The sequence below is a fragment of the Neofelis nebulosa genome, chromosome 15 (assembly GCF_028018385.1).
Source record: "Neofelis nebulosa isolate mNeoNeb1 chromosome 15, mNeoNeb1.pri, whole genome shotgun sequence".
Taxonomy (NCBI): domain Eukaryota; kingdom Metazoa; phylum Chordata; class Mammalia; order Carnivora; family Felidae; genus Neofelis; species Neofelis nebulosa.
This window is the reverse complement of record NC_080796.1, coordinates 29,719,834-29,732,329: the sequence shown is the minus strand read 5'-3', so window position 1 is coordinate 29,732,329 and position 12,496 is coordinate 29,719,834. Positions and strand designations below refer to the sequence as shown.

The 12,496-nt window shown below is 35.5% G+C and overlaps 1 protein-coding gene across 5 annotated transcripts in view; it reads left to right on the top strand.

Annotated features, from left to right (window-relative positions):
* RNF2 (ring finger protein 2) overlaps nucleotides 1–6,087 on the top strand; it is a 50,044-nt gene extending 43,957 nt beyond the window's left edge. For all 5 annotated transcript variants that reach the window (XM_058700621.1, XM_058700620.1, XM_058700623.1 and 2 more), the window contains exons 5-7: nucleotides 2,664–2,936; nucleotides 3,768–3,939; nucleotides 4,231–6,087. In XM_058700621.1, coding sequence (XP_058556604.1) covers nucleotides 2,664–2,936; nucleotides 3,768–3,939; nucleotides 4,231–4,332 — 547 coding nt within the window. In that variant the 3' untranslated portion in view covers nucleotides 4,333–6,087. The remainder of the gene's footprint in view (nucleotides 1–2,663; nucleotides 2,937–3,767; nucleotides 3,940–4,230) is intronic.
* The last annotated feature ends 6,409 nt before the right edge of the window (nucleotides 6,088–12,496 follow it).

Below are 12,496 nucleotides of genomic sequence, written 5' to 3'. Positions count from 1 at the left end.
GCTCTGAGCGGTCAGCACAGAGCCCGACGCGGGGCTCGAACTCACAGACTGTGAGATCATGACCTGAGCCAAAGCCGGCCACTCAACCGACTGAGCCACCCAGGCGCCCCTGAATGCATATATTTTAAAAGAGTTACATAAATTTGTAAGACTTTGAGGGATTTTAATAGTTGTTCATTTTAGTCTTTTAGCAGGAGAAAGAATCCCCTTTGCAAAATTTTTATAGGTAGTCCTTTGATTTTGCTTGAACGTTTCTAGTGGTGTGAGGACATGACAAGAGTTCCTTTCATTTGTTCATAGCTTTTTACAGCTTCCTTGCTGTTCTTCAGACTTCCCCAGCATGCTTTTGTCTCAAGGCTTTTGTGCTCTGTAAAGAACCCTTTTCCAGATAATCCACATGGCACTCTCTCTCACTTTCTTCAGGTTACTAAGTTCCTATCTTCTACTTCAGCACTCCATACCTTTTTACCCTCCCTTCTTGATTTTTCCCTATAGCTCTTATTCTCTGACATTTGTGTGTTACCAATTGCACTAGAATAATATAAGCCCTTAGAGGGTAGAGACTGTCAGTATTATTGATTCTTATTACTCCAGTGCATAGAACCATGGTTGGCTTAAAGTAGCTGTTCATGGGGCACCTGGGTGGCTCACTCAGTTAAGCATCTGACTTTGGCTCAGGTCATGATCTTCAGTCATGGTTCATGAGTTTGAGCCCCGCATCAGGCTCTGGGCTGACAGCTCAGAGCCTGGAGCCTGCTTCAGATTCTGTGTCTCCTTCTCTCTCTCTCTTTTCTCTCTCTGCCCCTTCCCCGCTCACGCTCTCTCTCTGTCTCAAAAATAAGTAAACATTTTTTAAAAAGGAGCTGCTCAGTAAATATTTTTGATTATGAATTTTTTGAAGTTCTACCTTTATATTGAATTAAAATTAATTTCTTGTGTGTAGCAGTCTTGATCTTTGTCAAAATACTTATATTGGATTCTGTACTACTTCTACTAGTTCTTTAAATAGTAGAGGCTAAATATTCACATTCCTAAATACTTTTATGGTTCCTCCTATGACATTCAAGTGTGATGGTGTAGTTCTTGAAATGCTATTAGAGTAGTATGTAGTATTGTAGATATGATTTGATATATGCAAGATATAATCTATTAATCTATATTAACATTATTCTAAGAATGCTGCCTGAAATAAATTAATCTAGCTCTGTCACCTCAAACTTTTTTCGAAAGAAGTGTGGGATAAAAATAAATACAGTAAGACAAGTAACCCTGTTAGATTACTTTACAGTCAACTGAAACAACTTTGCTTTTGTTTTAGTTGCAGATTTTAGGAAATGTTTAGGTAGGGTCTTTATGTTTTCACTGGGTTTTTTTTGTTTGTTTCATTATTTTGGCCTGTTTGTTTTGAAATATGTTTTAAATTGTGATAGAAAATATAAAATTTACTGTCTTAACCATTTTTAAATATACAGTTCACAGTAATGTGTAAGTACATTCACATTATTGTATAACCAATTTCCAGAATCCTTTTCATCTTCTAAAACTGAAATTCTGTACCCATTAAACAACTCATTTCCTTCTCCTCCCCTCAGCTTTTGGCAACCACCATTCTACTTTCTGTTTTTATGAAATTTGGCTACTTTAAATACCTCCTATAAGTGGAATTGTGACTGGCTTAGTTCTAAACTTTTTAAGACTAAATATTTTGTTGTATCTGTTGATATATTCTTGAATCATAGTTTTGCCCTTTATTATTGATCCCTGCTTAATTTTAAAGTGGTCTATAGATTTCATAAGCAGGATTTTGTGTGTGTGTGTGTGTGTGTTTTGTTTTTTAAAAAGTGAAAGTTCTTGAGCTGTTTTCCCAAGCAGCGGGCTGTTATTTCCTTGTTCTGGCAGTAAACATGTATTTCTTTCATATACAGGTTGGGGGTGGGCGGTGTGGTAGATGTGCATCACATCCTAGCTCTAGTTCTGGCACTTATGAGCTTATAACCATGGGGCTTTGAACTTCATTTTCTTTGGTTTTCTCAACTATAAAATGATAATAACCACCTTGACTGTTGTTTTGATGAGTAAATCAGTTGTATAACCAGAGCACCTTGCCCAGTTAGTGTTGTTGTTGCTGTTGTTTAGTGTTTGAGCTTGTTAGACTGCTTTTCTATCCATGCTTGTCATTTAGATACCATCTCGTTTTTCTCATTAGAATAATTTTATATTATATTAGCAGACTTCGAGTGAGGTTGGCAGGGAGGGAGTGCTTCCCATTCATCTTAAATCTTGTTTCCTTATGGACTTCTAACTAACTAAAAAGGGGCACAAATATATTCCCTCAACTTTTAAATTTTCATTTCTGAATCATGACTTTAGATTTAAAATCTCATAACAAATGATCAGAATACAAATGGCAATAATTCTGATAGTAAGTAAAGAAAATTCTTAAGTGAATATAAACATTTGTTTGAGTTATTCAAATATGTATATATGAGTGGGGTTCTTTAGAACTTTCTGGGACACGAGGGAAATAAATGCCATTATACAACTTGAAGCAAATTCAATTATGAAGACTTAGAATTCTGAAGTTCAGTAAACGTGTTTTAAAATTGATGTTGAAAAGGTCCAAATGTAAATTTTATGCAACCCCCTTATTTTTCCTTAACTAGATTACAGCGAGGCAAGAAACAACAGATTGAAAATGGTAGTGGAGCAGAAGACAATGGTGACAGTTCTCACTGTAGTAATGCATCCACACACAGTAATCAGGAAGCAGGACCTAGTAACAAACGGACCAAAACATCTGATGATTCCGGGCTTGAGCTTGATAATAACAATGCAACAGTGGCAATTGATCCAGTAATGGATGGTGCTAGTGAAATTGAATTAGTATTCAGGCCTCATCCTACACTAATGGAAAAAGATGATAGTGCACAGACAAGGTAAGTGTGTAGGTTAGCCTTAGATTATCTGAATTTATAATATTTAATTTGGAATTAAAAGGTAGTTTTACATAAGAAGTAAGGGCAGTATTTGTTATATCATTGATTGCCAGCGTTCACTTGGATATTCTGGCTGCGTAGATTGTTATTTACTTCCTTCCTCATGTGCTTCCGATCCACATTTGTGTATCTGAAAGGAATGACACTTCTAGGTAGAGGGAAGAAGAGTTATTTAAATGATACTAAGGTTACCAGTAGGCTCTAGAATTCATGCTGGCAAAGATGGCTGTTTTACCACTTATCTCCACACTGCCTGTCATTGAGGTCAGATAAGTATCAAATACTTGTTCAATGAGTGATTGAATGGTATACCATGCTTAAAAAAAATTTATTTTCAAGGTTGGTGCTTCTAGGCTCTGTCTTAAAAACCAGAAAATCCATCAGTTCTTAGACAACAAGAAATTTGCTCATATTCTTACTATTCCTCTTGGTGCTGTAGATGACCTAATTCTGCTCATTGGGGTTGAGGGTTATGTTCTTTTCTCCCTGCAGTTCTCCTTGTATGTATTTGTATTTGTCATTTATATCATTTTTGGATGATAAGGTAGGTAGAACTTTCATGTCCTTGTAGACAGATAGTAAGTTTGTACTTTCCGCTCTTCAGTACCTCTCAATAAAAAGGTTTAGGTAGTAGAGAAATAAATTTATGATACTATTTTGTGAGTAATTGAGACACTTAACATTTTATTTAGCTTGTTAGAAACGTATTCTATAGTTTGAGTATGTTTTTATCATTAATGTAGAAATTAAATTTTTAATTTATTTTTCCAGATACATAAAGACTTCAGGTAATGCCACTGTTGATCACTTATCCAAGTATCTGGCTGTGAGGTTAGCTTTGGAAGAACTTCGAAGCAAAGGAGAATCAAACCAGATGAACCTTGATACAGCCAGTGAGAAGCAGTATACCATTTACATAGCAACAGCCAGTGGGCAGTTCACTGTGAGTATTTAAAAGAATAGCTATTGAAACTGGAAGCACATTCACCAGCTGAGACTGGCAGGTGGTTTGGTGGGGCCTAATCAAAATGGTTCAGGACCCTGAGACCCTGACAGGATGAGAAATTGCAATGGGGTAGTAGTTACCATTTTGATATCTTTTGGTTGTTCTTTCATGAATAGTATACGTGACAAGAAGTTTTATCCTAAGATTTAAAAAAAAAGGGCTTTTATGTTTGGTACATCTCACTACTGTGCTTTAAGCAGTTTCTAATTCTTTCTTTTTCTCTTTTAGGTATTAAATGGCTCTTTTTCTTTGGAATTGGTCAGTGAGAAATACTGGAAAGTGAACAAACCCATGGAACTTTATTATGCACCCACAAAGGAGCACAAATGAGCTTTTACTAAAACCAAGTCTGAGAATGAACTTTTTTTATAGCCTATTTCTTTAATATTAAAGATGTAACGTCTTTACTTTTATGGACAGAATCTTGGATATGTTGTTCAGTTTTCTTTCTGAGCCAGACTCGTTTACACTATTAGAATCTTTTCCCCTTAATTTAAGATTTCCTTTTTGGAAGGGACTGCAATTATTCAAGACCTATTTCCTTTTAAAAATAATCTAAGTTGTATGTTTTCACTGAGGATGGTTCCATTTGGAGCACCCTTTTGACCCAGGAATTTTTCATAGTTCTGTATTCTTAAGATTCAGTTAGCTATTCTTTTCCCTCCCCTCCAAAGTTTTTTAGGCCTACAGAATGTTAAATAATACGTATTTTGACTTTTTTTCCTGGAGTCTTGTATATTTATAGTTTTCTATATAAGCTGTAGTATCTTCATGAAGACCAAGGCTCAAATTTACTGTGCTTAAAAGACAATTCTCATAGGATTATTATTTTCATGGTATTTTCTTCCATAAAATCTCATTTTTTAAAAAGGTTCTTTATGAACTTAGTGTCCATTGTCATGCAATGTTATTTTCTTCCATTTTTTCCCTCTAATTTTGGAATTTCTGATCCTGGGAAAGAGAAACAAAATGTCAAGTTCTGTGAGAACTTGGTTCATTTACAGATTTCACTGAAGAAAGAAAAATTGGTCTTATGTAGTCTTCAAGTGTATATTTAAAGAGGTCTTTTTTGTATTAGCTTTACTGTCACTTCAGTTTTTTTATTATGTGTGTTTGATGTTTTTTCCTATTAAAATATCAGAGATATGGAGATATTTTGCACTTTAGCCTTGATGAAAAGTACAAGATATGTTCAAACCTTCCCTAATTCTTTTCTTATTGGTAGCCACGTAAGTTTCAAGAATAACATGGCGCATAGAACTAACAATTGGGGGGTGGGGGGAGTTTGCTTCTGTTTGAAAAGTGTGTTCAGCATTTTTGGTGGCCCTATCAGTTTATAAATTTGGTGCTCTGCTAATCACACTCTAGAGAAGCAAGTTAATGGAGCTTGAGCCCTGCCCTAGTGAAAGATTATTCTGTAGAAGAATGTCAGCAAGTAGGGTAAAGTCATTCTCTTCTTAGTTTTATATTGAGGGACAGTGTTGGGCTTTTGGAGCCAGAAGGCTTTAAGAAGACAGATCAGAAATATGATTGACCTTGTGTGTTACTTTCATCACTGTCCTGATTCCAGGTATGTTTCCAAGTTTATAATAATCACAGTATTTACAAATACTTTTGTTTGCATTGAGAAATTAACCCCAACGGGTTTTTTGTTTGTTTGTTTTTTGTTTTTGGACAGGGGTGAGTAGTCTTCAGTACCATTGTAACTAAATAACCTGTCTAGTCATTGTATATATTTATCTGTCATTTTTGACAGATTGGGGCCAGCTTGATGTTTTGAATCTTTAGCCCAATATGAAACCTAAAGGCTCATTAAATTTTTTACCATTTTATTGAAAATATTTACAATCTGTTTTTACAGTTTTATTGGTAATCTGTGCCATGAAATTTGAAGACCACCATAAATCAAGGGAAATTTTGTATTCAGTTCCTTTTCTGGTGTAACATTAAAATTGTATAGATTATTATTAATGCATGTCCACTGAATATAACCCTGGTTTTGTGATATAACTGCTTACATTTTATTGGTGATATTAGATTAGTGGTTGCATTAAATAACTAAATTCCCATTGTGATTAATTGAAATTTTGTCTTGTTGCAGAAAATTATTTGTGAATATAAGCTTTGTGCTTAGAGAATGTTTGTGTTTTTGTCAGTATGGGAGGATATGTAAACTTTTCATCATTAGTGGATTTATTAGATTTGTAATGCTTTGCAAAATATAATAGGTATTTGATAGAGCATTGAGTGTAGTGTGTGTGTGTGTGTGTGTGTGTGTGTGTGTGTGTGTTGGTGGCTTAGGTACTGTTTTACCATCACTACCAATCAAGGTTTTGTAAAGTATTCTCTAAGTAACTTCTATCTATACCCACTCTTTCAATTGAGGAACAAAAGGCTCACCAAATGTGGTAAGGGCCTTTGGATACATTCTCAATTTAAAATTTATTATGGCAAAATATGCATAATCAGATTTACAGCTTAAACCATTTTTATGGGTACAAATCGGTGGCATTAATTTAAGTACATTCAGTGTTGTGTACATCATCACTGTCTAATTCTAGAGCTTTCTCAGTATCCCAAACAGAAACTCTGGACCCGTTAAACAATACCTCCCTATTCTTTTCCCCACTGTAACCCCCCAAGCCTCTGGTAACCTTTATTCTTCTTTCTTTTTTTGAATTTGACTATCCAAGGCACCTTTTATAGGTGGAATCGTATAATATTTGTCCTTTGTGTCTTATTTCATTTAGCATAATGTTTTCAAGGTTCATCCATGTTGTTGTTGATGTATCATATTTTGTTTATCCATTTTTCTGTTGATGGACACTTAGGTTGATGGACACTTTTTTGCTATTGTGAATAATGCTACTATCAACATTTTTATACAAGTATCTGAGTCCCTACTTTAAATTCTTTTGAGTGTATATCTAGAAGCAAAGTTGCTGGGACATATGGTAATTCTATGTTTAATTTTTTGAGGAACCCCAGTTTTCTGCAGGGGCTGCACCATTTTATATTCCCACCAGCAGTGTACAAGGATTCTAGTTTCTCCACATTTTTACCAACACTTGTTATTTTTGTTTTGTTTTTTGTTTTTAATAACTATCCCAATGAATAAAAAGTGTTAATTTCATTGTGGTTTTGATTTACATTTCCTTAATGGCTTATGATACTAACTAAGCATCTTTTCATATGGTTATTGGCTGTTTGTATATCGTCTTTGGAAAAATATCTTTTCAAGTCTTGCTCATTCTTAATTGGGTTGTGTTTTCTTGTTGAATTGTAGGAGATATTAAAATCTGTTCTGGATATTAATCTATTATCAGATATACAATTTACAAATAATTCTATCCCATTCTGTGGGTTGCCTTTTTACTTTCTTCATAGTGTCCTTTGCACAAAATTTTTCATTTTAATGAAGTTTAGTTTGCCTATTTTTGTTATTGTTGCCTATGCTTTTGGTGTCCTATTCAAGAAAGAATTGCCAAGTCCAGTGTTATGAAGATCCTCCTGTATGTTTTGTTTCTCCTAAGAGTTTTAAAGTTTTAGTTCTTAAATTTAATATCTTTGATCCATTTTGAGTTTTGTGCATGGATGCAATTTTGTTTTGTGTTTGGATATCCACTTTTCCCAGCACCATTTGTTGAAAAGACTGCTCTTTGTCCATTACATTGTCTTGGCAGTCTTAGTTGAAATTAATTGACCATATATATGAGAATTTATTTCTGGGCTCTGTATTCCATAGGTCTATATGACTGTCCCTTTGCCAGTACCACACTGTTTTGATTACTGTAGTGTTACAAGTTTTTATAATAAGTGTTATAATAAGTGTTATAATTTTAAAATTATAATTTTAAATCCTTTGAAATTTGTGAAGATGTTTCCCTTGTACATTTTAGGAAATTAAGGTTCAGGATTCTGATTTGGATAAATAAATATGGAATAATTGAAATGCAAGATGAGAAAAGGCATCTTTTTCAAATCCCCTCACATTTCTACTTGGAAATAGAGTAAAATCTTGGTTTGAGAGCAAAATTTGTTCTGAAAACATGCTCTTAATCCTAAGCCACTCATATTATCAAAGCGAATTTCTAGAATCATTGGCTCAGTTGTGATCATGTGATGTTCAGTGTCACGTACTACTCATAGGGCAAGACATCTCTTCAAGTTAAAATTTATTAGAAATGTTTGCTTGTCTTGTGGAACACTAGCAGAACAAGTTACTCACAATTCAAGGTTTTACTATACTTTTCTAAATTTTAGAAACAGTTATAAGAGAGGAGTATTAGTGTGTAGTTGTTGTCACTGGAAAAATTACTTGAGAACTCTTCTCAATTCATGGAGTAAGGACCTCTGGAAATCTTTCATAAAAGCAGTGAGAACATTGTAAACGTTGTCAAAATCAAGTTTTTTAGAATTCTAAAACTGAACTAAAGTCTGTCAGTAATTGAAAAAGCATTTATTCAGTAAAAACTGTAACATAAATTTTGTAGCATTACAGATTGCCTTACCCTCCTTTCCCACATTCCTGGGTTGCCTTGAAAAAGAATAGGCTTGCAACTATGGTAGCGGTGGAAACCAGCAGCCTTGTAGCCACTGGAAGGGGTTTACAGCTCCCTAAAAAGCCCACCCCATAGAACTGTCATTATCTGACCTGTCTGGTTCTTCACTGAACAGCTCTAGTCCCAGAACTTGTCTTATATTTTGTGTGACTCTGCCTTACAGCCCTATCTACAACCTCTTGTTCAGAAACAGTTTCAGTTATTTAACATAGCAGCTTCTCTGAGGCAGTGATACCAACTGGGACTAAAAATAAGCTGGCCAAAAAATAAAAGGAAAAGCTGAGGAATGACCTATCTCTGAAAAGCTTCAGCATATTTCTATGAATATAGAAGGCCATGTACATATTCAAGGTTGTATGCATGCCCAAGGCAGGGGAAAAAAAAAGGAAGTCACTAATCGTACCTGTGGCATTACTTGAGGCTCTGCAAGCAGGAAGTGAAGGCTAAGGTAGGCTTGAAAAAACTGCATGTTGGGGTGTTGAAGGCATGTCTCCACACATTTACAGAGCACTTCAGCAAGGCGAGGGGAGTTATTTCAAGGTATTTAAGGGAATTTCTGTTCAATCTTACCTCATCTGTCAGCTAATGAAGCAGGGTATATAATGGTCACATACAGTTAAGAATGCAGACTTCACAGAATTAGTCCAGGAAGGTCATTCAAGAAAGCACAAACACAGTAGACCTTGAAGTGAAAGGATTCTGTTCTCCAGAGTTGGCACATTATTTTTTTTTTTAATTTTTAAATGTTTATTTTTGAGAGAGAGAGAGCGAGCAGGGGTAGAGGGGGGCAGAGAGACAGGGGGAGACCCAGAATCCAAAGCAGGGTCCAGGCTCTGAGCTGTCAGCACAGAACCTGACATGGGGCTTGAACTCATGAACCATGAGATCATGACCTGAGCCCAAAGACTTTAAGTTAGCTTCTAAAAAAATGTGTCCAAAGAACGAAAAGCAGCCAGATCTTAAAAACTAAATGTGAGAACAGTTTTTCACCAAATAGAGAGTAACATTAGAGAAATTATGACAAAAGAACCATATAGAAATTTTGGATTGAAAAAGTACAGTGAAATAAATTCATTTAAAAATTCCTGGGGTGCTTGGCTGGCTCAGTCAGTAGAGCATGCAACTCTTTGATCTCAGGGTTGTGAGTTCAAGCCCCATGTTGTGCATAGAGCTTACTTAAAAAAAAAAAAAGTTCAACAGCTTTGAATTGGTAGAAATATTCAGCAAATGTGAACACAGGCCACTAGAGGGTATCCTATCAGAGAACAAGAAGGGAAAAAAGCTGCAGAGACCTGTGGGACGCCAAGTGTATTAACTTACATAAAGGGAGTCCCAGAAGGAGAGGAAGAAAAGGAACTCAAAGAGTATTTGAAGAAATAATTGCTAAAAATTTTCAAAATTTGATGAAAAACATGAATCTGTACAACTAAGCTCAACAACTCTTGGAAAACAGCAAAAGGAAAGTGATTCATCAAATACAAGCGATCTTTAATAAGATGAACCACTTCTTTAAGTTCATTTTTGAGAGAGCACGTGCATGTGTGAGCAGGAGAGGGGTAGAGAGAGGGAGAGAATCCCAAGTAGGCTCTGTGCTATCCATGCAGAGCCTGATGTGGGGCTTGATCTCACAAACTGAGATAATCACTTGAGCCCAAACCAAGAGTCGGATGCTTGACTGAACCACCCAGGCACCCCATGGTTAACAGATTGCTTCTCATGAAAGTCACAGAGGTCAGGAGGTTGTGAATGACAGGGTCATGAAAGAAAAAGTCAACCAAGAATATCTATATACAGCAGTTACTCCTCAGAAATGAAAGAAATTAAGATACTCCCACACGCAAACAATGAATTTGTCTCAAGTATACCTGCTCTGTAAGATATATTAAAGGAACTCCTTTAGATGTGATAGGATCTTAGATAGTAACATGAATCTACACAAATAAGTAGAACTGGTAAAGCTGACTACATAATTAAATATAAGAGATACTATAAATGTATTTGTATTGCCTTGGGATGCTACAACAAAATACCATAGATTGGATGGCTTAAACATTACACTTTATTTGTTATAGTTCTGGAGGCTGGAAAGTCGAAGAATAAGTTGTGGGTAGGTGTGGTTCCTGGTGAGGGCCCTCTTCTTGGTGTACAATCGCCTTCTCACTGTTTCCTCACATGGTAGAGGGAGGCAGAGAGCTCTGGTTTCTTTCTGTTCTTATAAGGGGGCCCACCGTTACCGAAACTAAAACAAATTACCTTCCATAGGCCTAACCTGTAAATACCATCACATTAGGGTTTAGGGTTCACTATAGTAGATTTGGGGTGGGGAGATAAAAACATTCAGTCTGTAACAGTGCTTTGTTTACATTTCTAATTTAAAAGAAAACTGCATCAAGTAATGCAAAACTGCTGAATGGCTTATAATGTATAATTTTTGGCATAAAACATCAAGGAGAGAATGGAGCAATATTGGAGCAAAGGTTTTCTAGACTACTGAAATCAAGTTGGTATTAATCAGAGCTAGAATATTTCAGATTAAGATGTTGTGGTCCCTAGCACAGCCACTAAGAAAATAATTCTACCACAAGTATAGTAAAAGGAAGAAATTAAAATGGTATATAAAAAGGAACATTTAACACAAAAGAAAGCTGTAGTGGAGGAATAGAGAAATAAGACATAAATAGCAAACTGTCAGATTGTAGATCTTGTTACCATTAAGTATGTTAGATGTTAATGGGTTTAATGCTCCATTAAAAGGCAGATATTAGGTGGCACGAGGGTAGCTCAGTCTTTGAAGTGTCCAACTCGTGATCTCGGCTCAGGTCATGGTCTCACAGTTTGTGAGTTTGAGCTCTGCATCGGGCTCTGCCCTGACAGTGTGGGGCCTGCTTGGGATTCTCTCTCTCCCTCTCTGCCCCTCACCTGCTCAGATGTGCGTGTGCCCTCTCTTTTTCAAAATACATAAATAAACTTTAAAAAAAAAAAAAGGCAGATATGGCAGAGTGGATTAAAAACATGATACATATACTGTCCATAGGAAAATAGTTCAAAGAAACAGATCGGTTGAGAGTAAAGGATAGAACATAAAACAATAACCAAAAGAGAACCAAAGTAGCTATACTAATATCAGACAAAATAGACTTAGACAAAAATTGTTAGAGACAGATACTTTATAATGATGAAAGTTCATCAGAAAAATGTAATAATTATAAACATGTATTCAAACAACAGGACCTTAAGGTACATTGCCAGATGAGGCAAAAACTGGTGTAATTGAAGGGAGAAATAGACAATTCAAAATGATAATTGAAGATGTTAATACCTATTGTCATAGAGGACAGTTCCAACTGGGCAGAACAATAGCAAGGAAGTAGAAGACTCGAACAGCACAGTAAAACCAACTGGACCCAACATATCTACAAAAAACTTCACACAATAGCAGAATACCTGGAATGTTCTCCAGGGTGGACAGGTTTACATTAAGCCTCAGTAAATTGAAAAAACATACAGATCTGTATACACACACACACACACACAGAGCAACATATGGTCTCTGGCTGTAATGGAGTGTGTTTAGAAATCAATAAAAGGAAGTTTGGTTAACTCACAAATACATGGAAATTAAACTACTAAAAAACTAGTATGTCAAGTCAAAAAGTAAAGTAGAAAATCTGAATGAAAAGATGCAGCATTCTGGAATTTATGGGATGAAGCTAAAGCAGTGCTTAGAGGGGAAGTTATAGCTGTGGATGTGGGTATGAACAGAATATCTCCATAACATAACCTTCTAACTTAAGACACTAAAGAACTAAACCCAAACAAGGACCAAAACAAAAAAAGGAGTAAAATATATAGGAAAACACTAATCAAAACTAAAAGCTGGTTCTTTGAAGATAATAAAATTGACAAACTTTTAGAATGATAAAAAAAATTTG